At 38.3% G+C, this 26566-nt stretch overlaps 1 protein-coding gene across 1 annotated transcript in view; it reads right to left on the bottom strand.

The window, feature by feature from the left end:
- The window catches only part of LOC111139960 (eukaryotic translation initiation factor 2 subunit 3, X-linked-like), a 44434-nt gene that overhangs the window by 11011 nt on the left and 6857 nt on the right, over positions 1–26566 (bottom strand). Inside the window, exons 5-9 of the mRNA XM_022492353.1 lie at positions 8674–8768; positions 6233–6391; positions 4293–4427; positions 3726–3820; positions 3247–3391 (exon numbers count right to left, since the gene is read on the bottom strand). Coding sequence (XP_022348061.1) covers positions 3247–3391; positions 3726–3820; positions 4293–4427; positions 6233–6391; positions 8674–8768 — 629 coding nt within the window. The remainder of the gene's footprint in view (positions 1–3246; positions 3392–3725; positions 3821–4292; positions 4428–6232; positions 6392–8673; positions 8769–26566) is intronic.

Raw genomic sequence — 26566 nt, 5'->3', positions numbered from 1 at the left:
GCTCAGGACATGATCTCAGGGTCCTCAGATGGAGCCCTGCATTGGGCTCCTGGCTCAGTGGGGAGTCTGCTTGTCTCTTTCCCTTTGCCCCTCCCTCATGCTTGTGCATGCTCTCTTTAATAAAAATAAAAACAACATCATGAAGCCCTAGAAACCTTAGAGTTACTAAACAAAGACTAAACTGGCATCTTTTTAATATGTGTGAAGACTAAAGAAAAGGATATCTAATGAACAGAATGTAAGTATGAAAATGATGTCTCCCCAAGAAGACATCATCAACAATGCCATACACAGTATAAGAGAACCAAATAACATTCTGGAGTTGAAAAGGATAATAACTGAAAGGAATGATCACCAAAGAAGCTGAACAGCATACTGAAACAGGAAAAAGAATCAGCAAACTTGAAGATAGATCAACTGATATTATTCATTCTGATCAAAAATAAAAACCAAAAATGAATAGGGCACCTGGGTGGCTCAGTTGGTTGAGTGAAAAACTCCTGATTTTGGCTTAGACTTTTGATCTTAGGGTCTTGGGATCAAGCCCTGAGGCGAGCTCAATGCTCAGTGAGGAGTGTGCTCAAGATTCTCTCCCCTCTGACTATCCCTTATGCTCACCTATGTGTCCTCTCAATCTCTAAATAAATAAAATCCCAAAAGAAAGAACGAACAGGGGCGCCTGGGTGGCTCAGTGGGTTGAGCCGCTGCCTTCGGCTAAGGTCATGATCTCAGGGTCCTGGGATCGAGTCCCGCATCGGGCTCTCTGCTCGGCGGGGAGCCTGCTTCCCTCTCTCTCTCTCTCTCTGCCTGCCTCTCTGTCTGCTTGTGATCTCTCTCTGTCAAATAAATAAATAAAATCTTAAAAAAAAAAAAAAAAAAGGAAAGAACGAACAATCTCAGAGACGTACATGACATAATCAAGTATACAACCAATGCATAATGGAACTCCCAGAAAGCAGAGAAAAGAAAGTAACAAAGAATATTAAAAATAATAATAATAATAATAATAATAATAATAATAATAATAATAATGGCTTAAACATGAAGGAAACTAAAAGGCAAACTATGGAATGGGAAAAGATATTTGCAAATAATATATCTGATAAGAGGTAAGTAACCAAAATATATAAAGAACTTAACAAACTCAACATCCTCCAAACCAAATAATTCAATTAAGAAATGGGCAGAAGACATGAACAGACATTCTTCCAAAGAAGACATGTAAATGGCCATAGACACATGAAAAGATGTTCAACATGACTCATCTCAGAGAAATGCAAATCAAAATTCCAACCTCACCCTGTCAAGATGGCTAAAATCATGGGCGCCTGGGTGGCTCAGAGAGTTAGGCTGCTGCCTTGGACTCAGGTCATGGTCTCAGGGTCTTGGGATCGAGCCATCCATGGAGCTCTCTGCTCAGCAGGGAGCCTGCTTCCCCCTGTCTCTCTGCCTGCCTCTCTGTCTATTTGTGATTTCTCTGTCAAATAAAATCTTAAAAAAAAAAAAAAAGGATGGCTAAAATCAGGAGTGCCTGGCTGGCTTAGTCAATCAAGCGTCTGCTTTCAGCTCAGGTCATGACCTCAGGATCCTGGGATAGAGCCCCACATCGGGCTCCCTGTTCAGCAGGAAGTCTGCTTCTCCATCTCCCACCCCGCCCCCCTGCTTATGCTCTCTGTCTCTCGAATAAATAAATAAAATATTTTTTAAAAAGATGGCTAAAATTAAAAAAATAGGTACTGGGAAGCATCAGAGAAAAGGAAACCCTCTTACACTGTTGGTGGGAATGTAAACTGGTATAGCCACTCTGGAAAATAGTACGGAGGTTCCTCAGAAAGTTAAAATTAGAAACACCATATAATTCAGCAATTTCACTACTGGGTATTTACCCCAAGAATATGAAAACACTAATTCAAACAGACATGCATCCACATGTTTACTGCACCATTATTTAAAATAAGCAAAAAAGGGACGCCTGGGTGGCTCAGTTGGTTGGACGACTGCCTTCGGCTCAGGTCATGATCCCGGAGTCCCGGGATCGAGTCCCGCGTCGGGCTCCCAGCTCCATGGGGAGTCTGCTTCTCCCTCTGACCTTCTCGCCCATGCTCTCTCTCACTGTCTCTCTCTCAAATAAATAAATAAAATCTTTTAAAAAAATAAATAAATAAATAAAATAAAATAAAATAAGCAAAATATGAAGCAGCCCGTATCCATCTATAAAATGAATAAAAAAGGGCATCTGGGTGGCTCAGTGGGTTAAAGCCTCTGCCTTCGGCTCAGGTCATGATCCCAGAGTCCTGGGATCGAGTCCCACATCGGGCTCTCTGCTCAGCAGGGAGCCAGCTTCCTCCTCTCTCTCTCTCTCTGCCTGCCTCTCTGCCTACTTGTGATCTCTGTCTGTCGAATAAATAAATAAAATCTTAAAAAAAAATAAATAAATAAAATGAATAAAAAAGATGTGTATATATAAAATGGAATAGCAGCCATAAAAAAGAATGAAATCTTGTCATTTGCAACAGCATGTATGGATCTACAGGTTCTGCTAGGTGAAATAAATTAGAGAAGACAAACAGCATTTGCCTTCACTCATATGTGGAATATAAGAAATAAAACAAATGAACAAGAAAAAGAGAACAAAAAAGAAAGAGATTCTTAATTCTAGAAAATAAACTAATAGTTACCAGAGGGGAGGTAGGTGGGTATTAATTAAGCTGAAGGGGAACAAGAGAACACTTATCATGATGAATTACTGAGTAATGTATAAGACTACAATGTATACCTGAAGCTAAGATAACACTGTATGTTAACTATACCAGAGTTAAAAATAAATTAATTAAAAAAAAATAAAAAATAAATAAAAGGAAAAAAAATCCCAGATTTTGGGGCACCTGGGTGGCTCAGTTCTTAAGTGTCCACTTTCGGCTCAGGTCTTGATCCCAGGGTCCTGGGATCGAGTTCTGCCTCAGGCTCTCTACTCAGTGGAGAGCCTGCTTCTCCCTCTCCCACTCCCCCTGCTTGCGCTCCCTCTCTTGCTGTCTCTCTCTGTCAAATAAATAAATAAAATCATTTAAATAAATAAATAAGTAAAAAATAAAATCACTAACTAAACTACCTATATACTTGCATAACCTGCTTTTCCACATTGAGTTAAAATATCTAATCAGAGACATATACTTTCAGATAATGCACTTGACATAGTATTATGACTAACCACTAATAACAGCTTATAGATGAAATGAAAATTCTTACCAATAAGTCCCCCTGGAGCAGCATACTGAAGATCATTGTGTTCTGCAAAAAGTGACACAATTTTGGAAAAGATTGGTTTACACATGAGTTTTCCTTCACTATCTTTGGAAACAATACCAGGTCTGACTTCTATCTCCTGGCCCACCTAAAAGAGAGTAATTAAATAGAGTAATTAAAATTTTTCAGACAACACAATTACCATTTATGTGTAAACAGTCCTAACTGATAGACTGCTAAACTGAAAAGGCATGTATTCCAACAATAATTTCAGTATTACTCCAGAAGGACAAAAAACTTAAAAATGCAGAAGTTAGAAAGCTAATAACCACTCAATTAACCACTTACATATAAGAAAGCTATGATTCACACCAGACATATTTAAAGTACAAAGTAGTAAAAAATACATATTTCTAACATTTTTAGATTTTAACCATATATTTTTTTCCATTTAAGAAACAAAAATTTACAATTTAGTTTACCTTTAATACTCCTTTTAATATGCTGCCACCAGCCACACCACCTTTAAGGTCATCAACCTCACAGCCAGGTTTGTTGACATCAAAAGACCTAATAACTGTGAAGATGATAAGGAATAAAGGAAAGAAACCATAAAGCTCATCCTGTTATTTTAATTAGAAGAAATACTCAAGTTAGTGTTTTGTACAGCAGTAGCTGCTTGAAATCTATATCTCAGAGCTGACTTGGTAGAAAAATATTATAGGAAAATATTATTATTCCAATCACCACTGCAGTTTTACGTATAATGGACAATGAAATTAACCTGATCAGTAAGTGATATATTTATGCTTTCCCTATGAAGTACAACATAACTATTATAAAGGAACATAACACTGTATCTGTATGATTCTGTGAAAGGATGACTTTTAAAGGCTTACTTATGGACAGCCCTCACCTTAATGATTCACACACTGAAGTCATAACTCCAGGAACTCAATACACCTCATAACGTTAGCATATTTGAAGAAAGGGCAAAACAACCATATGAAAAGGTAGGGTCAATAAAAACCAGCGGGTTAAGTTCTTACCAATAAGTCGGGGTTCTGAAGTAAAGTCTCTTAGAGGTACTGGAATTTTCTTTACAATATACTCACAAACAACTTCGATATTATATTTCAGCTGAGCAGAAATTGGAATAATAGGAGCTCCTTCTGCTACTGTACCTATTTGACAAACCCAAAATTTGACAGTTTTCTAGAAATTGTTGTGTACACTAGATAAAAAATTATGATCATTAAAATAGGTATCAAACACCCCTATACAAATGCCAGTAACAAGAATTAATCATTCTGTTTAAACTGATCTTAGCCAAAAGGCTGAAAAGTGATTGTGATCATTCTGTTTAGAAACATCCATAATATTTTGTTTTTCCCCCCTCTAAAATTCAGTATTATGCCCTGTAAGTGAAAAATTATTAAATTAAATTAGAATCTGAAAAGGATAAAATTACCTGCATAATTTGGCTACTATAGACAGAGTTTCTTAACAAGTAAAAAAGACAAAGAACCAAATATCAAAAAGATACATCATGTCTTGCTCCAAATAAAAACTAAGTTTTAGTGAAAGGGCCACTATGAAAATTAAAAAAATCACTGTTGGGTCTAATTCTAGAAATAGATACTCAATGAGAACAAAGTCAGAATAATTAGAACATAAACGAAGAAATAAAAAAGATAGTTTCACTCATTTTACTATCATTAGGAAGAGTTTTTATTTTATTTTTTTTTTTAAGATTTTATTTATTTATTTGACAGACAGAGATCGCAAGTAGGCAGAGAGGCAGGCAGAGAGAGGAGGAAGCAGGCTCCCTGCTGAACAGAGAGCCCGATGCGGGGCCCGATCCCAGGACCCTGGGATCATGACCCGAGCCGAAGGCAGAGGCTTTAACCCACTAAGCCACCCAGGCGCCCCAAGTTTTTATTTTTTTAATTATTAGTTTTTAAAAATTTATTTATTCAACAGGTAGAGAGAGAGAGTACAAGGAGGGGAAGCAGCAGAGGGAGAAGGTGATTCTCCCATGAGCAAGGAGTCTGATGAGGGGCTCATTCCAAGACTCCAAGATCACGATCTAAGCCAAAGGCAGATGCTTAACTGACTGAGCCACCCAGGCTCCCCGGAAAAAGATTTTTTAAAACATATGATTGGTGGTGGTGTTGGCAGTAGCATATGTGCTAAAATTTTATTGATATAGAGAAGATTAGTATGGCCCCATATGCAAAGATGAAACCCAAATTCACGAAGTGTTTCATATTTTTATTATTATAATAAAATATTATATTGCTAAAATTTTTTTAAAAAGATTTATTTGAGAGAGAGAATGAGTGAAAGAGAGCATAAGCAAGCAGAGAGAGAGAGAAGCATATTCCCCACTGAGGAGGGAGCCCAATGTGGGACTCGATCCGAGGACTCTGGGATCATGATGTGAGGAAGATTTGCTTAAATGACTCAGTCACCCAAGGTGCCCCCCCTCCAAAATTTTTTTAAAGTATTTACTTCTCAAAACAGCCCCTCCCCCAAGCCAATTGGTAACATTTATAGACTAGAACTTCTTTTCTGGCTGACATGCACTTTAATCAAATTCAGAAAAATTTCAGTGCTTCTATCAGATGGCTAAAAGCAATAAAAGTATTAAGTAATGGGCAGATAAAGAGGCTTATAACTCATCAATTCACTTCATTTTTGATAATTACATTAAGATTTCTGTGTTAATGGGATGCCTGGGTGGCTCAGTTGGTTAAGCGGCTGCCTTCGGCTCAGGTCATGATCCCAGCATCCTGGGATCAAGTCCCACATTGGGCTCCTTGCTTGGCAGGGAACCTGCTTCTCCCTCTGCCTCTGCCTGCCTCTCGGCCTTCTTGTGATCTCTCTCTCTCTCTGACAAATAAAAAAATAAAATCTTAAAAAAAAAAAAAAAAAGATTTCTGGGTTAAAGTAACTCACATGTTTATTTACTATTATAGCATCTTACCTTGCACAAATGCAAGTATCTGTTCATACTGTTCTTTAGCTTGACTCTCTTTTACCAAATCAATTTTATTTTGCAGAATCAAAATATGTTTCAGTTTCATTATTTCTATGGCAGCCAGATGTTCAGAAGTCTGAGGTTGAGGACAAGATTCATTACCAGCTAAATTGATGATAAAGAATAAAAAACAAACAAAATGAGTCATAAGAATTAGTTGGCATCCAATAAAGAAACTTCTGGATGTCTCATTCAAACCAAATTCCTTATACCATTGCCAAGTATCTCTGTGAGGCCCTGTTTACTTTGTTTATTTTTTATTATTTTTTAAAGACTTCATTTATTTGACAGAGAGAGATAGAGAAAGAGAGGGAACATAAGCAGGGGAGTGGGAAAGGGAGAACCAGGCTTCCAGCTAGGCAGGGAGCCCGATGTGGGGCTCCATCCCACCACCCTGGGACCATGATCTGAGCCGAAGGCAAAGTCCCAATGACTGAGCCACTCAGGTGACGCTGTGAGACCCTGTTTAAACTTCACAACTGATTTCCGTGGATTCTCTCCACCTTTTAAACCCTATCCTAAGCACAGTCCTTGGAATTTAACAAATTCGACTTCTTTCAAAGTCTTCATGGCTTTTACTCAGACGTAACATATATCCCTCTGCTTCTATCCAGTTGGGATATTCTGACCCAATCTGGAGAACAGTTAAGAAGGAAAGTAGCTTAATGCAGTCTACAAATTATAATTATCCAAGCCTATAGAAGACAATCACAAAGATGGCTCCCAGTAATCCCCAGGATCTCACAGTCACACCCTTGTAAAATTCTTCCCTTTAAATACTGGAAAGCCATCTAATAACAAAGAAAATTTCAGAAGTGATGCAATATCACTTCTTAAGTTAGATCACAAGGACTCTGGCTTCCAACTTGGGGAAAAAAAAACAGGTGAAATGTCATGAGGACAACTGGACAACTTATGCAAAGGCCCACTTGAGGAGAAAATGCGGTCTGAGTGAACTTAAAATCAGATTCTTTAGCCCCAGACGTCTTGATATAACTCCAGCTCCCGCTGAGAAATTACTATAAATTTTGAGTTCTTTAGCTAGAGACAACAAAACTCTGTTCACATAAATAATGATTAAATATCTGTTATTCTTAAGCTGCTAGGTTTTGAGGTACTTTGCCATATAGCAACAATTAGCAGATATGGCTATTAATAAGAAAAAGGAAAACTATCAACTACACATTATAAACCACAAAATTTTTAGTAACCCAATGATTATCTTCCCCAAGTTGTGATATTAAATGCCTTGTACCAAACTCCTTGAAAGGTATACTCCTGTGTAGGAAAGCATTTGGCTTTGTACAAATTGGTCTTTGTGTTGGACTATTTGAAAATAAAACCTATCATTCCTGGTAAGAGTGTCCTTATTTAGGTTTGGGGTGGACTACATCAGATCTTAGGGTAGGGTTCCAAAGTTGATAATTTTAGAGGCTGGCTATGCCAGAAAAAGCCCGATTTAGGTGGAGGTATTGGGAACACGAGGTCTCAGTATGTCTAGAGACTCAAACCAACCACAAGGGCAATTTGTTACTTAAGCTTAATGGCACCTCAGTAAAAATTTCCCACACAAAAACTCAGGCAATTTCCCTTGGTTTGTAATATTTCGTGATTAATGTTATCAATAGTGCTGAGAAAATAACCTCTGCTTCCAGAGAAAGGACAATGGAAATTTCATGGTTGAAACCCTTTTGGACTATGACCTACATGTCTCTCCCTTTGGCTCACCTTAATATGCATCCCTCTCCTATAATAAATTTTAAGTGTTTAGTGTAACAGCTTTCAATGAGATAGGAGTCTAATAAACTATCAACCTAAAGATGGTTCAGGAACTTTCTGACTTTCATTTGGTGTCAGAACTAAAGGCAATCTTGGATGGAAACACCTCTTTAACTTTATATTTGGCCTGAAACTCCATGTAGCCTCTAGTTACAAAACCTCTTGACAGTTCACCCAGGGAAGAAAGCAAAACCTTACTTTGAAAACCTCTATGCAGGCCCTATGTCAGCATTTCATGTAAGAGTCATATCTAAAAAACCACTATTCAATAACACCACAGACAACCCAGAGACATTAAAAAATACCCTCTTTCAACCTAGCATACTTTTATATGAAAAACTCTAAATAAAACAATAGTAAGAAGAAAGCACTGTTCACTTAGAAATGAGTTTTAGGGGGTGAAGGGCATACTACCATAAGAATTGTCACTAGATAATAGCCCAAGGTTCATCTTGCTTGATATTTTTTCATATCGGCACACATGGATGTTAATTTGGGTGACCTGCTAGTTCCCATTTATGGCCACTAAAGGCACTGGTTCCCCTTTAAATATTCCAAATGGGATTGATTCCAAAGGGATTTGTCAAACCAATTTTGATATTATTTACCTATCAGCAGAAGAGCTGCATCCATTACTGCTGCACCATTTAGCATAGTAGCCATCAAAATATCATGGCCCGGACAGTCAACAAAGGAAACATGTCTAATAATCAAGAAACAATCAGATTTAGGATTAATATTTGAACATTCAAGTCACTGCCTTCTAACAGTTAAATCACTTCAAAAATAATTATTCTTTTTTTTTTTTAAAGATTTTATTTATTTATTTGACAGGCAGAGATCACAAGTAGGCAGAGAGGCAGGCAGAGAGAGAGAGAGAGAGGAGGAAGCAGACTCCCTGCTGAGCAGAGAGCCTGATGCGGGGCTCGATCCCAGGACCCTGGGATCATGACCTGAGCCGAAGGCAGAGGCTTAACCCACTGAGCCACCCAGGCGCCCCCCAAAATAATTATTCTTGTTGCAAAGTGGCTTCAAAACCTGATGGTTCCAGAATTTTGAAATAAGATTGCCAGCTGAAATTAAAATGATGAAATGTCATTACAAAGCAGGTAAAACTAGTTACAGATAGACCTTACCCCAAAACAAGGCTCAAATAAACTCAGGAAAACACCCAAAGATAAATATGAAAGTGAGGAAAATATAGACTTTATATATATATAATATATACTGGAAATATGATACGAAAGCCAAACTTAATGACATATAAGTGATGTATTTATTTGCCCTCCATATATGCTCTTCATGTCTTTTTCATTTTCTAGATGCATCATTTGTTTTTTATTTTATTTTATTTTTTAAAATTAACATATAGTGTATTATTTGCCCCAGGGGTACAGGTCTGTGAATCATCAGGCTCACACATTTCACAGCACTCACCATAGCACATACCCTCCCCAATGTCCATGACCCAGACACCCCATTCCTCTCCCCCTGCCCTCCAGCAACCCTCGGTTTCCTGAGATTAAGAGTCTCTTATGGTTTGTCTCCCTCCCAATCACATCTTGTTTCATTTTGTCCTTCCCTACCTGCGATGACCCCCGCCTTGCCTCTCAAATGATCTCTCTGATATGAGGAATTTGAGAGGCATCGTTTGTTTTTAACTGTTGAGTTTCTGAAAGTTCTTTATGCCCTCTAGTCTCTTATTAGACATATGATTTGCAAACAGTTGATCCTTAAGAAATGCAGGATTGGGGGTGCCTGGGTGGGGTGCCTGGGTGGCTTGGTGGGTTAAAGCCTCTGCCTTCGGCTCAGGTCATGATCCCAGGGTCCTGGGATGGAACTCTGCTCAGCGGGGAACATGCTTCCTCCTCTCTCTGCCTGCCTCTCTGCCTACTTGTGGTCTCTGCCTGTCAAATAAATAAATAAAATATTAAAAAAAAAAGAAAGAAAGAAAGAAAGAAATGCAGGATTGGTGTGCCAATTCTCCCACATAGCTGAAAATCTGTGTACAAATTCACTCTCCCAAAATTTAACTAATAGCCTACTGTTGACTATAAGCTTTACCAGTAACATGAACAGTCAATTAACACAGAGTTTGTACACATCTTATATTCTGTATTTCTACTGTGTTATTAGGAAAATTAAAAGGAAAACACAGGGGGCGCCTGGGTGGCTCAGTGGGTTAAGCCGCTGCCTTCAGCTCGGGTCGTGGTCTCAGGGTCCTGGGATCGAGCCCCGCATTGGGCTCTCTGCTCAGCAGGGAGCCTGCTTCCTCCTCTCTCTCTGCCTGCCTCTCTGCCTACTTGTGATCTCTCTCTGTCAAATAAATAAATAAAAATCTTTAAAAAAAAAAAAAGGAAAACACAGTATTGTACTTATTGAAAAAAACAGTGTGCAAACAGACTGGCAATTTATATTCATGCTGTTCAAGAACTAATGTATTATCTACAAGTCAGTAGCTTTTCTTTTGATCCTCTTAACAGATCTTTTGCAGAGCAATTATTTTTAAGTTTGATGACCTGAAATACTCCAACCTTTCTTTTTTATGAATTACACATTAGCATATCTAAAAACACCCCTAGTCCTAGGTCTTAAACAATTTTGACTATGTTTCCTTTTAAGAATTTATCTGATCCATTTAAGACTCAAGTGTATGTAAATTTTGAGCATGTACTGAAAATGTGAATATACACAAATGTTGAATATAAAGTATACATTTTTGTGGTTTAATTTAATTTTTTAAAAGTAATCTATGCCCAACGTGGGGATCAAACTTATGACCATGAAATCATGAGTTAAATACTCCACTAACTGAGTCGGCCAGGCACTCTGAAGTGTACAACTTGAATAAAAGGTGTCTGGTTTAAGAATAGACTCATTTTTTTTTTTTTTTTTGACTACAGACATTGAACTGCTCTAGTACTATTTATTGAAAAGTCCATAATCCACTGAATCTTTCTATCTTTGTAAAATAAAAAATCACTTAGAGTATTTGCATGAATCTATTTCTCGGATCTCTAACTGTATTCCACTTATTTAGCTCTCCCTTCACCAGCAATAGATAAATTTGAGCAAAAAATAGCATCTTCACTCTGTTAAGTATTATAATCTATGACATGGTATATTCATTTACACCTTATTTCTTTCAGAGCTATGCAATTTTCACTTAAGTGCCCTTGGTGTTTTACAATTAATTTTACATTTAAGTATTTCATCTTTCTAAGGGACTGAGAGTATTTTAAATTTCACATATGCATTCATTGCTAGTAAAGAAAAATTAAAAAAAAATTTTTTAAAGACCTTATTTATTTGACACAGAGAGATAACAAGTAGGCAGAGAAGCAGGCAGAGAGAGAGGGGGAAACAGGCTCCCTACTGAGCAGAGACCTAACGTGGGGCTCAATCCCAGGACCCCGAGATCATGACCTGAGCCGAAGGCAGAGGCCTTAACCCACTAAGCCACCCAGGCGCCCCAAGAAATAAAAGTTTTGTTAAGTTAATCTTATATCCTGCCACCTTGGTTAAGTTTTTTTTAGATACCCTGGGAAATTCTATGCAGATAAATGGTGTCAACTGCCAATGAGGAAAGTTTTTTTCTTTCCAATGTCTATGTCTTTTATTACATTTTCTTGCCTTATATCACAACTTCTAGTATCATGCATAATAAAAATGGTGAGAGACGGTATCTTTGCATTCATTATTACTGAACTTAATGTGAAACATTCAGTCTTATCCCATTTTTCACATGAGGTTTGTTGTAGCAGTTCTTTATCAAGATGAAGAAATTTGCATTCCTAGTTATCAAGGTGAATTTTTTCCTCATCAATTTATATGAACATAGAATTTTTCTTCTTAGTCTACTGATAAGGAGAATATCACTGAATACTTTGCAAATACTAAATTGGCCTGGCTATCCCCTAAAATGAACACCTATTTTGTCATGCTACTTAAGTCTTCTACATATTTCTCAATTTTATGTGCTAAATGTAAGTAACGGTTGTGCCTATATACATTTAGAATACTAGACTTGCAGTTTTTTCTTTTTCTTCTCTCTTTTTATACTCTCTTTGATTTGGCATTGGGGTGGTACTGCATTTACAAACAGTTGCTTGTCCTACCCTATCCTCTTCTAGTGTACAGAATTCACTTTACTTATTTAATGTACAGTAGAATTCTGCACCAAAACCACCTAGAACTAAAGACCTCTTGTTTTTTTAAACTTTTCTTTCAAGGTTTTATTTGTCAGAGGGAGAGAGCATGAGCAGGGGGTACAGCAGGCAGAAGGAGAAGCAGGCTCCCCAGTAAGCAAGAAGCCCAATGTGGGACTGGATCCAGGACCCTAAGATCATGACTTGAGCTGAAGGCAGATGCTTAATCAACTGAGCCACCCAGGTGTCCCCTTTCTCAAGTTTTTCAAATGTAAGTTCAACTTACTTATTATCTATGGGACATTCTATCTAAGTAATTCAAACCAGGTGACTTATAACAGTCTGCAATGCTCAAGACATCCATGATCTTATCTCTGTTCTCTTATTTATGTAAAGGTGCATGTAATAGTCTCTATTTTGATATTGCCAGGGTTTTGACTTATACCTACAGGATCATTCTTGAAATCAGTAACTTGTGCCTTTAGTCTTCTTCTTTTCTCAGTCTTGCTAAAGCTTTGCTAATTTCTAGATCTGTTTAAAAAATCACTTTTTATTTCATTGATTCTCTCCACCGTATTTCTGTTTTTAATTTCATTGTTTCCTCTCTGCCTGCTTTGAATTAATTTCACTCTCCTTTTTCTTGTATCTTAAGCTGTGAGGTTAATTATAAATCTGAGATTTCACTCTGTTCTAATGTAAGCTTTTGGTGCTATCAATCTCTCTCCCAAAGCACTGCTTAGGAAAATACCACAAATTTTGTTATCTTTCATTGTCATTTAGTTCAACCGTAGCCATTAGGGAAATGCAAGTTCACTATAACCTATTATAACAGCTAAAATAAGAAATAGCCTTAGGCATCAAAACAATGAAATCTTGCTTTTGCAATGATGTGGATGGAGCAAGAGACTATTATGCTAAGCTAGATAAGTCAGTCAGAGAAAGACAAATATATGATTTCACTCATGTGGAACTTAAGAAACAAAACAGAATGGGGGCGCCTGGGTAGCTCAGTGGGTTAAAGCCTCTGCCTTCCACTTAGGTCATGATCCCAGGGTCCTGGGTTCGAGCCCCACATCGGGCTCTCTGCTCAGTGGCAAGCCTGCTTCCTCCTCTATCCCTCTTTGCCTGCCTCTCTGCCTACTTGTGATCTCTGTCAAATGGAATCTTAAAAAAAAAAACAAAAACAACAGAATGTACAAGAAGAGAAGGAAAAGTAAAGTAAGATAAAAACAGAGAGGGAAGGGCCTGGGTGGCTCAGTCATTAAGCATCTGATTTCGGCACAGGTTATGATCCCAGGGTCTTGGATTGAGTCCCAAATGGATGATGCTCAGCAAGGAATCTGCTTCTCCCTCTCCTTCTGCCCCCTTTTCTGTTCTGTGCCCCTTGCCCCCTCCTGCTGTCTCTCTCTCTCTCTAATAAATAAATAAAATCTTAAGAAAAACCCCAAAAAACAGAGAGGGAAAAAAAATCACAAGAGACTCAGAACAATAGAGAATAAACAGCGCTGCTGTAGGGGAGGTGGGTGAGGAGATGGGGTAATTGTGTGATGCATTAGCAAGGAGATCACGGGATATAATACGCAGTGGGTGTTATAAGCAAGGGATGAATCACTAAATTCCACCACTGAAACCAATACTATATTATATGTTACCCAACTTGAATTTAAATAAAAACTTGGAAGACCTTAAAAAAAAAGCCCCAATCACACATATTGATGAGGATAAGAAAGTAGATTTCTTATATACCATTGGTAGAAATTTAAAACAGTAGATACTCTAGAAAGATAGGTCAGTATGTTTTAAGAAAACTAAGCAAACACCACTGTAACTCAGTAATCACTTACTTAGGCATATGTCCCAGAGAAAAGAAAACGTACATCTGTGTAAAACCTGTACATAACTGTTCTTAGCAGCTTTTTGATTTCACTGCCCCAAACTAGAAGCAACCAAAATTCTATTTTTTTTTTAGGATTTTATTTATTTATTTGACAGGCAGAGATCACAAGTAGGCAGAGAGGCAGACAGAGAGAGAGAGGAGGAAGCAGGCTCCCGCTGAGCAGAGAGCCTGATGTGGGGCTCGATCCCAGGATCCCGAGATCATGACCTGATCAGAAGGCAGAGGCTTAACCCACTGAGCCACCCAGGTGCCCGAACAAGCAACCAAAATAAAAAATATATATATTTATTTATTTAAGTAATGTCTACACCCAGTGGGGCTCAAACTCAGAATCCCAAGATCAAGAGCCATGCATGCTCCATCAACTGAGCCAGCCAGGTACCCACAAAATGTTTTATAATAGGTGAATGGCTAACACTGCTGCATGCACATGACAGAATACTATTTAGCATTAAAAAAGTACGCTAACTCAACAAAATTGGAAATAGGAAATCAACAGAAATAAACTTATAAAACAAAAAAGGTGGTTCTTTGCACATATCAATAAAAGCAGCCTCTAGCTAAAAAAAAGGAGTATACAAATGACAAATACCAGAAATGAAAGATGGCCTATCACAAAGACCCCTATGCATAATTGAAAAAAACTGAATACTATCAACAACTTTATGCCTATCAATTTTATATTCTGGATGAAAGGAACCAATTCCTGGAAAGACACAACCTGACAAATTCACACAAGAAAAAGACAATGCAAACAGGTCTAAATCAATTACAGAAATGAAATCAATCATTATTCTTCCAAAACAGAAAGTACCAGAAACAAACAGGGTCACTGTGGATTCTACCAAACATTTAAGTGTGATATTATTTAATCTGGGTATGCAAGGCTGGTTCAACATTTGAAAACAACTAATGTGGGGCACCTGGGTGGCTCAGTGGGTTAGAGCCTTTGCCTTCGGCTCAGGTCATGATCTCAGGGTCCTGTGATCGAGCTCCACATAGGGCTCTCTGCTCCACGGGGAGCCTGCTTCCCACCCCCACACCCCTGCCTCTGCCTGCTTCTCTGCTGGCTTGGGATCTCTGTCAAATAAATAAAATCTTAAAAAAAAAAAAAAGAAAAGAAAACAAATAATGTAATTCTTACCATCAACAGGTTAAAGAAAAAAAAAACCATACGATTTTATCAGCAAATGCAGGAAAAGCATTTAACAGAATCCAACAATTCATTAAAAAAAACTCTTACCAAACTAGAAATAAAGGATGCCCTTTTCAAATTAACAGAGATTACTTAAAAACCCCACAGTTAACATCATAATTAATGGTGAGAAACAGAATGTTTTCAACTAAGATTAGGAAAAGATAAAGATGTCCCCTCTCACCCTTGCTTTTTTTTTTTTTTTTTTTTTTAATATTTTTTTTTTTTATAGAGAGAGGAAGAGAGAGTGAGCACAGGCATACAGAATGGCAGGCAGAGGCAGAGGGAGAAGCAGGCTCCCTGCCGAGCAAGGAGCCCGATGTGGGACTCGATCCCAGGACTCTGGGATCATGACCTGAGCCGAAGGCAGCTGCTTAACCAACTGAGCCACCCAGGCGTCCCTCACCCTTGCTTTTGAACATAATGGAAGTCCTAGCTAATGCAGTAAGACAAAGGAAATGAAAGACCATAATTAAGAATGAAAGAATAAAAACATCTTGCACATTATACGACCATCTATTTAGGAAATCCAAAGGAAGTAATCGAAGGTCCTGGAACTAGTAAATAACTATAGTATGCTGTAGATCTGAGGTTAAGATACAAAAATCAATCGTTTTCCTGTATGCCACCAATGAACTAAAATTAGAACTTAAAAAAACAAACTATTGACGTTGGGATCTCTAAAAATAAAGTATTTAGATAAAAATCTAACAAAATATATTCAAAATCAACAGGAAGAAAATTACAAAATTCTGATGAACAAAATCAAAGGACTACATAAATTGACAGAGAGTCCAAGTTCATGGATGGGACTACACAACGATAAGACATCAGCTCTTTCTAATCTATAAAGCTGTTATAAGATTAAGAGAAATAACAACTCAAATCCCAGTAAGTTACTTTATGTGTGTCAACAAATTAATTTTAAACTCTTTATGGAGAGGCAATACACTAAAAATAGCTAATAAAAATATTCTTCTTTTGTTAAAGAAGAACAGCAAAATTATAGCATATACACTATACTCCTTTAATACTTAAATTTAAAAGCTACAGTAATCAAGATAATATGGTATTGGCAAATAGACAAATATGTCAAATATAACAGCCCACAGAAAAAGATTAATATATAGCTTACTGGGACGCCTGGGTGGCTCAGTCAGTTAAGCAGCTGCCTTCGGCTCAGGTCATGATCCCAGCGTCCTGGGATCGAGTCCCGCATCGGGCTCCTTGCTCATCAGGGAGCCTGCTTCTCCCTCTGCCTCTGTCTGCCATTCTGTCTGCCTGTGTTTGCTCTCTCTCCCTCTCTCTCTCTGACAAATAAATAAATAAAAAATCTTAAAAAAAATATATATATAGCTTACTGACATTGGACAAAGGGACCAAGGCAATACAGTGAAGCAAAGATAGTTTCTCCAACAAATGGTGGATGTGAAAAAAGTGGGACAGCCATATATGAAAAAATGAATGTAGGGGCGCTTGGGTGGCTCAGTGGGTTAAGGCCTCTGCCTTCTGCTCAGGGCATGATCCGGGGGTCCTCAGATCCAGCCCCATGTCGGGCTCTCTGCTCAGCAGGGAGCCTGCTTCCTCCTCTCTCTCTGTCTGCCTCTCTGCCTACTTGTGATTTCTGTCAAATAAATAAATAAAAAATCTAAAAAAAAAAAAAAAAGAATCTAGACATGGATCTAATACTTGGAACAAAAATTAACTCAAAAGATATAATACTAAGCAAAATAAGCGAGTCAGAGAAAGACAAATACCATGTAATTTTCCTCATAAGGAGAAAAAAGTAAAAGAGAGAACGAGAGATTTGAAATTCTAGACAACAAACTGATGGTTACCAGAGGGAAAGTAGGTAGTGGGATGGGTTTAAAAAAAAAAAAGAACTCAAAGGGATCACGTTCTAAATGTAAAATGTAAAAGTATAAAAATCTAGAAGAAATTTTAAAAGGCAAAACTTTGGAGACAACAGAAAGCTCAGTAGTTGCTAGGGGTTAGGGAGGAGTGTCAGTTAACAGGTGAGGATTTTTAGGTTAGTGAACTGCTCTGCACCACAGTGTAACTATGAAAACAGGTTTTATAATTTGTGCAAATCCACAGAACATACAACACCAACACTGAATCCTAATAAAAATTTTGGACTTTGGATGATGATGATGTGTCAATATTAGATTCACCATTTATAACAGATATACCATTCAGGTTGGGCATTTTAAAAATGGAGGAGGCTATATATGCCAAGGGATGAAGGCATATGACAAATCTCTGTACCGTCTATTCAATATTGCTGTGAACCTAAAATCAATCTAGAAGATAAAGTTTACTTAAAACAAGAGAAATGAAAAATGAACTGCTTACTGACATGCTCAGTAACTTGGATGGATCTCAAAGACTGAGTGGAAAAAAAGTCAATGTCGAAAGTCAATTTAGAGTACATTGAATTAACATGTCAAAACAAAAAAATTAATACTAACAGATTAGTGGTTGCTAAGGATTAGAGATCATGCAGGAGAACAGTCATGACATAAAAAAACAGATTTTTTAAACAGACATCGAGAGAGAGAGCTTTCTGGTGATATAATAGTTCTATAAAAGGAGGAAGAGGTAAAGGAGTACAGGACATTAGTTTTTTATTAGTTTTATCTAGTGAATCTGACAGGATATATAGGAAGATAGACTGAAGCGGGGAGTGAGCCTCCATCAGCCGGCTACAGGAAAGTTGAACAGCAGATGAGCACAAAATTGGAATTTTTAAAAGTCTGCTCTGGTGAGGGATGACCCTGCATGATTTCAATTTTAATTTTTTCTCTTTTTCCTTTTCAACCAATTTCTTATGTTATGAAATCATTAAGTCTTTTATCATTTTCACCTTTACAGTTACATACTGTAACTGTATATTTCTTTGTATGTAATATTACTTTTATATACATCCAAGCTTTCCTTTCTTTACAATTCTGGGATGTAGTTTCTAATACCCAGATTCTAGTGTATTGCTCTAATCTGTTCACCTGATTATATTCTCAATTTTTCTTAAAGTCTTCAAATTTTCTTTACAGTTACATTCTATCCTTTTACTGAATTTCATTTTATTTTTCTTTCTTTACAATATTTTTTTTCTTTCTTTACAATTATGTGATGTAGTTTCTTCTAACAGACCAAAACACACCCACAATCTACCATATTGCTCTGCTCTGTTCACGTGTCTGATTATATTCATTTATTTTTAATGTAATTTTTTTTTATTTCTTTTCAGCGTAACAGTATTCATTGTTTTTGCACCACATCCAGTGCTCCATGCAATATGTGCCCTCCCTAATACCCACCACCTCACTCCCCCAACCTCCTACCGCCCGCCCCTTCAAAACCCTCAGGTTGTTTTTCAGAGTCCATAGTCTCTCATGGTTCACCTCCCCTTCCAATTTCCCTCAACTCCCTTTTGTCTCCATCTCCCCTTGTCCTCAATGTTATTTGTTATGCTCCACAAATAAGTGAAACCATATGATAATTGATTCTCTCTGCTTGACTTATTTCACTCAGCATAATCTCTTCCAGTCCCATCCATGTTGCTACGAAAGTTGGGTATTCATCCTTTCTGATGGAGGCATAATACTCCATTGTGTATATGGACCACACTCCCTTATCCATTCGTCTGTTGAAGGGCATCTTGGTTTTTTCCACAGTTTGGCGACCGTGGCCATTGCTGCTATAAACATTAGGGTACATATGGCCCTTCTTTTCACTCCATTTGTATCTTTGGGGTTAATCCCCAGTAGTGCAATTGCAGGGTCATAGGGAAGCTCTATTTTTAATTTCTTGAGGAATCTCCACACTGTTCTCCAAAGAGGCTGCACCAACTTGCATTCCCACCAACAGTGTAAGAGGGTTCCCCTTTCTCCACATCCCCTCCAACACATGTTGTTTCCTGTCTTGCTAATTTTGGCCATTCTAACTGGTGTAAGGTGGTATCTCATTGTGGTTTTCATTTGAATCTCTCTGATGGCTAGTGATGATGAACATTTTTTCATGTGTTTGACAGCCATTTGTATGTCTTCATTGGAGAAATGTCTGTTCATATCTTCTGCCCATTTTTTGATATGATTATCTGTTTTGTGCGTGTTGAGTTTGAGAAGTTCTTTATAGATTCTGGATATCAACCTTTGTCTGTACTGTCATTTGCAAATATCTTCTCCCAGTCCGTGGGTTGCCTCTTTGTTTTCTTTACTGTTTCCTTTGCTGTGCAGAACTTTTGATCTTGACAAAGTCCCAAAAGTTCATTTTTGCTTTTGTTTCCTTTGCCTTTGGAGACGTATCTTGAAAGAAGTTGCTGTGGCTGATATCAAAGATATTACTGCCTATGTTCTCCTCTAGGATTCTGATGGATTGCTGTCTCATGTGGAGGTCTTTTATCCATTTTGAGTTTATCTTTGTGTACGGTGTAAGAGAATGGTCGAGTTTCACTCTTCTTTATATATTCTTTCTTCTTTATATTCTTTCCCAGCACCATTTATTGAAGAGACTTTTTTCCACTGTATATTTTTTCCTGTTTTGTCGAAGATTATTTGCCCATAGAGTTGAGGGTCCATATCTGGGCTCTCTACTCTGTTCCACTGGTCTGTGTGTCTGTTTTTATGCCAGTACTATGCTGTCTTGGTGATCACAGCTTTGTAGTAAAGCTTGAAAGCAGGTAACGTGATGCTGCCAGTTTTCTGAATCTTTTTTTTTAGATTTTATTTATTTATTTGACAGACAGAGTGAGTGCACAAGCAGTAGCAGCAGCAGGGAGAGGGAGGAGCAGACTCTCTGCTGCGCAGGGACCACTGCCCCCTGCCCACGTGGGACCTGATATCATGTCCTGAGCCAAAGGCAGACACTTAACCAACTGAGCCACCCAGGTGTCCCTATTGCTCTATTCTGTTCACCTGTCTGATTATATTATCCTTTTTAAAAAAAAAAAATTTTTTTTTTTGTGGTTTTGGGTTTCTCCTGATTTGTTTAGTGTATATTTCTCTGGAGTCATTATTGCCATTTTAGGGCTCTGTTCTCTTATTCATCTATAATTCTCTGGACAGAATGACAAGGTGGAAAAACTCACCTCAAAAGAGAAAACAAGAAACAATACTGACTGCCAGGGATCTAATCAACATGGACATAAGTATGATGTGGGGACTAGAGTCCAGAATAATGATTATAAAGATAGTAGCTGGTCTTGAAAAGAGCACAGAAACACTAAAGAAACCCTTTCTGGAGAAATAAAAGAACTAAAGTCTAATCAGGTTGAAATAAAAAAATGCCATTACTGATGCGCTTGGGTGGCTCAGTCATTGGGTGGCTGCCTTTGGCTCGGGTGACATTCCCAGGGTCCTAGGATTGAGCACCATTTTGGGCTTCCTGCTTGGTGGGAAGCCTGTTTCTTCCTCTGCCTACTCCCCTTGCTTGTGCTCTATCTCACTGTCAAATAAATAAATAAAATCTTAAAGAAAAAAAAAAAGATTAGAGTATTTTTTTAAAAATGCCATTACTGAGATGCAATATAAAATGGAGTCTCTAACTACTAGGATAAATGAGGAAGAAGAGAGAATTAGTGATAAAGAAGACAAAATGATGGAGAATAAAGAACTGAGAAAAAAGGGTGCCTGGGTGGCTCAGTGGGTTAAAGCCTCTGCCTTCAGCTCAGGTCATGATCCCAGGGTACTGGGATCGAGGCCCGCATCGGGCTCTCTGCTCAGCAGGGAGCCTGCATCCTCCTCTCTCTCTGCCTGCCTCTCTACCTGCTTGTGATCTCTCTCTCTGTCAAGTGGATAAATAAAATCTTAAAAAAAAAAAAAAAAACTGAGAAAAGGAAAGAGAAGCAACTATTAGATCATGAGGGGAGAATTTGAGAGATAAGTGTTAACATAAAGCAAAACATTATTAAAATTACTAGGATCCCAGAAGAGGAATTTGTAGCTGAGAACTTCCATGATCCGGGCAGGTACTCAAGTCCAGGAAGCACAGAAAACCTCCCCCAAAATCAATACTGGTATGTCAATGCCCCAACATAGAATATTAAAGCTTGCAAATTTCAGAGACAAAGACAAAACACTGAAAGCAGCTCAGGAGACCAGGTCCTGAACTAACAAGGGTAGACACAGATGACCGGCAGCAGACTTGTCCACAAAACCTGGCGGGCCAGGAAAGGACTGGCATTTTATTTTTTTTTAAGATTTTATTTATTTGACAGAGAGACAGCACAAGTAGGCAGAGAGGCAGGCAGAGAGCAAGGGAGAAGCAGGCTTGCTGCTGAGCAGAGAGCCCAAAGTGGGGCTTGATCCCATGACTGTGGGATCATAAACTGAGCCGAAGGCAGCTGCTTAACCGACAAGCACCCAGGTGCCCCAGGACTGGCATTTTAGACTCACTGTTATAAATGGGAAACGTCTGCAGCCAAAGATACTTGATCCAGCAAGGCTATCATTCCAAAGAGAAGGAGAGGTCCAGAATTGCCACGAACAAGAAAGGAATTTGGGAACACTAGAGCAGCCCTGCAAGAAATACTAGAAGAGATTCTTTAAGTGATGAGAGAGACCAAAAGTACCAAGGATCTGAAAAGAACAGAGACAATACAAAGAAATAGTGACTTCACAGGTAATACAATGACATTAAATTTCTATCTTTCAATGGTTACTCCGAATATAAATGAGCTCAATACTCCAATAACAAGGCACATGGTATCAGACTGGATAAAAAGACAAGAGCCATTGATATGCTGTCTGCCAGAGACTCACTTTAGACCCAAAGACATATCCAGGTTCAAAGTGAGAGGGTGAACAACTATTTATAATGTGAATGGATATCAAAAGAAATGGGATGGCAATCCTTACATCAGTAAACTAGATTTTATACCAAAGACTGTAATAAGAAATGAAGAAGGACACTATATCAAAATTAAATAGGCTATCCAATAAGATCTAATGATGGTAAATATTTATGCCCCTTACATGGGAACATGTGAACACATGGGAACTAGTGTATAAACCAATTAACAACAAAATTAAAGAAACACATTGATAATAATATAATAATAGGAGGGGAATTTAACACCCCACTCACAGCAAAAGACAGATCATCTAAGAATAAGATTAATAAGGAAACAAGGGCTTTGAATGATGCACTGGATCAGATAAACTTAACAGATATAGTCAGAGTATTTCTTTTCTTTTTTTAAGATTTTATTTATTTATTTATTTATTTTTAAAGATTTAATTTATTTGTCAGAGAGAGAGGGAGAGAGAGCGAGCACAGGCAGACAGAATGGCAGGCAGAGGCAGAGGGAGAAGCAGGCTCCCCGCCGAGCAAGGAGCAGGATGTGGGACTCGATCCCAGGACGCTGGGATCATGACCTGAGCCGAAGGCAGCTGCTTAACCAACTGAGCCACCCAGACGTCCCTAAGATTTTATTTATTTATTTGGCAGACAGAGGTCACAAGTAGGCAGAGAGACAGGCAGAGAGAGAGGGGGGGAAGCAGGCTCCCCGCCGAGCGGAGAGACCAATGTGGGGCTCGATCCCAGGACCCTGGGATCATGACCTGAGCCGAAGGCAGAGGCTTTAACCTGCTGAGCCACCCAGGCGCCCCAGAGTATTTCTTTATAAAGCACCAGAATATACAATTCTCTTGAGTGCACATGGAACATTCTCCAGAATATATCACATAGTGGGTCACAAATCAGGTCTCTGCTGGTACCAAAAGACTGGGATCATTCCCAGCATATTTTCAGACCACAATGCTTTGAAACTGGAACTCAATCAGAAGAGGAAATTTGGAAAGAACTACATACATGTACGCTAAAGAGCATCATGCTAAAGAATGAATGGGTCAGCCACGAAATTAAAGAAGAATTTAACAAATTCATGGAAACAAACGAAAATGAAAACAAAACCATTCAAACTCTTCCGGACACAGCAAAGGCAGTCCTAAGAGGAAAGTATGTAGCAACCCCACACTTAAAAGAGCTGGAGAAAGAGCAGCACAGAAAGCCTAACCCAGCAGGAGAAGAGAAATGATCAAGATTAGAGCAGAAATCAATGAAATAGAAACCAAAAGAATGGAGCCTGGATGGCTCAGTGGGTTAAGCCTCTGCCTTCAGCTCAGGTCATGGTCTCAGGGTCCTGGGATCGAGTCCCACATCGGGCTCTCTGCTCAGCGGGGAGCCTACTTCCCCTCTCTCTCTCTGCCTGCCTCTCTGCCTACTTGTGATCTCTCTCTCTCTGTCAAATAAATAAATAAAATCTTAAAAAAAAAAAAACAAAAGAATAGAACAAATCAACAAAACTAGGAGCTGGTTCTTTGAAAGAATTAATAAGACCGATAAACCCCTGGCCAGACTTATCAAAAAGAAAAGAGAAAGGACCTAAATTAATAAAATCATGAATGAAAGAGGAGAAATCACAACCAACACCAATGAAATACAAACAATTATAAGAACACATTATAAGCAACTATATGAAAGCAAATTAGACAATCTGGAAGAAATGGATGCATTCCTAGAGACATATAAACTACCAAAACTGAACCAGGAAGAAATAGAAAACGAACAGACTCACTGCCAGCAAGGAAATAACGACAAAATAATAAAAAATTTTCCACAAAAAGGAGTCCAGGGTCAGACAGTTTTCCTAAATTCTACCAATATTTAAAGAAATCATATCTGGGGTGCCTGGGTGGCTCAGTGGGTTAAGCCTCTGCCTTCAGCTCAGGTCATGATCCCAGGGTCCTGGGATCGAGCCCCACATCGGGCTATCTGCTCAGCGAGGAGCCTGCTTCCCCCCCACCTCTGCCTACCTCTCTGCCTACTTGTGATCTCTATCTGTCAAATAAAGCCTGCCTCTCTGCCTACTTGTGATCTCTATCTGTCAAATAAAAACCGCCCCCCTCCCCAACTTGAAAATTAAAATGAAAAAAAAAAAAAAAAAACCTAAAAAAAAAAAAAAGAAAAAAAAAAAAAAAGAAATCATATCTATTCATCTGAAGCTGTTTCAAAAATAGAAATGGAAGGAAAACTTCCAAACTCCTTCTATGAGGCTAGAATTACCTTATCCTAAAACCAAAAATCCCACCAAAAAGGAGAATTACAGACCAATTATTTCTGAAGAACATGGATGCCAAAACACTGAACAAGATCCTAGCCAATATGATCCAACAGTATAATAAAAGGATTATTCATCATGACCAAGTGGGATTTATTCCTGGGCTGCAAAGTTGGTTCAACATCTGCAAGTCAATCAATGTGATACACTACATTAATTAAAGAAAGGACAAGTACCATATGATCCTTTTGATAGATGCAGAAAAAGCATTTGACAAAGTACAACATTTTTTCTTCACTAAAACTCTTTACAGTGTAAGGATACAGGTATATGATGATGTGTGATGAGCATACACCAGTATCATAAAAGCCATTTATGAAAAGTCCACAGTAAACATCATTTCAACGGGGAAAAACTGAGAGCTTCTTCCTTAAGTTCAGGAACAGGAAATTGACGCCCACTCTAACCACTGTTGTTCAACACAGTACTAGAAGTCCTAGCCTCAGCAATCATGCAACAAAAATAAGTAAAATGCATCTGAATTGACAGTCAAATTCTCATTCTTCACAGGTGATATGATACTTTATGTGGAAAACCTGAAAGACTTTGCTCCCAAACTGTTGGAACTCATACAGGAATTCAGTAAAGTGTCAAGATATAAAATCAATGCACAGAAATCAGTTCCATTTCTATACACCAACAGCAAGACAGAAGAAAGAGAAATTAAGGAGTCGATCCCATTTACAATTGCACCCAAAACCATAAGATACCTAGGAATAAACCTAACCAAAGAGCCAAAAGAGCTATACTCAGAAAACTATTCAATGGTCATGAAAGAAATTGAGAATGACACAAAGAAATGGAAAAATGTTCCATGCTCATCAATTGGGAAGAACAAATATTGTTAAAATGTCTACGCCTCCTAGAGCAATTTATATCGTAATGCAATCCCTATCAAAATACCATCAATATTTTTCACAGAGCTGGAACAATAATCCTAAAATTTGTATGGAGCCATAAAAGACCCCAAACAGCCAAAGGGATGTACAATGCAGGAAAGAATATCCAATGTTAAAAAGACAGTCTCTTCAACAAATGGTGTTGGGAAAATGGAAAGCCACACGCAGAAGAATGAAACTGGACCATTTTCTTATACCATACAGAAAAATAGACTCTAAATGAATGAAGGACCTAATTGCAAGACAGGAATCCATCAAAATCCTAGAGGAGAACACAGGCAGAAACCTCTGCGGCCTTGGCTGCAGCAACTTCTTGCTAGACATGTCTCCAAAGGCAAGGGAAACAGAGGCAAAATGAACTTTTGGGATTTCATCAAGATAAAAAGCTTTTGCACAACAAATATAACAGTCAACAAAACCAATCAGAAGATATTTTCAAATAAAGGCTAGTACCCAAAATCTATAAAGAACTTATCAAACTCAACACCCAAAGAAAAAATAACTCAGTCCTAAGAAATGGGCAAAAGACATTAAGACATTTCTGCAAAGACATACAAATGGCCAACTGACACATGAAAAAATGTTCAATATCACTCAGCATTATGGAAATTCATATCAGAACCACAATGAGATACCACCTTACACCAGCTAGAGTGGTGAAAATTAACAAGACAGCAAAAAAACAAATGCTGGAGGTGATGCAGAGAAAGGGGAACCCTCCTACATTGTTGATGCAAGTTGGTGCAGCCACTCTGGAAAACAGTATGTAGGTTTCTCAAGACATTAAAAATAGAAAAATAGAGATACCCTATAGAAAAATAGAGCTACCCTATGACCCAGCAGTTACCCTACTGGGTATTTTCTCCAAAGATACAGATATAGTGATCTGAAGGTGCACCTGCACCCCTATGTTTATAGCAGCAATGGCCACAAAAGGCAAACTGTGTTAAGAACCGAGATGTCCATTACAAATGAATGAATAAAGACATACACACACACAATGGACTACCACTCAGCCATCAGAAAGGATGAAATATCGCCATTTGCAATTACATGGATCGAAGTACACAGTATTTTTTTTTTTAAAGATTTTATTTATTTATTTGACAGAGATCACAAGTAGGCAGAGAAGCAGGCAGAGAGAGATAGGAGGAAGCAGACTCTCTGCTGAGCAGAGAGCCCGATGCGGGGCTCGATCCCAGGACCCTGGGATCATGACCTGAGCCAAAGGCAGAGGCTTT

The sequence above is a fragment of the Enhydra lutris genome, unplaced genomic scaffold (genome assembly GCF_002288905.1).
Source record: "Enhydra lutris kenyoni isolate GAN:26980312 unplaced genomic scaffold, ASM228890v2 scaffoldscaffold130, whole genome shotgun sequence".
In the NCBI taxonomy this organism is placed as follows: domain Eukaryota; kingdom Metazoa; phylum Chordata; class Mammalia; order Carnivora; family Mustelidae; genus Enhydra; species Enhydra lutris.
Note: the sequence above shows the minus strand (reverse complement) of the source record. Positions and strands in the feature narration are given on the sequence as shown.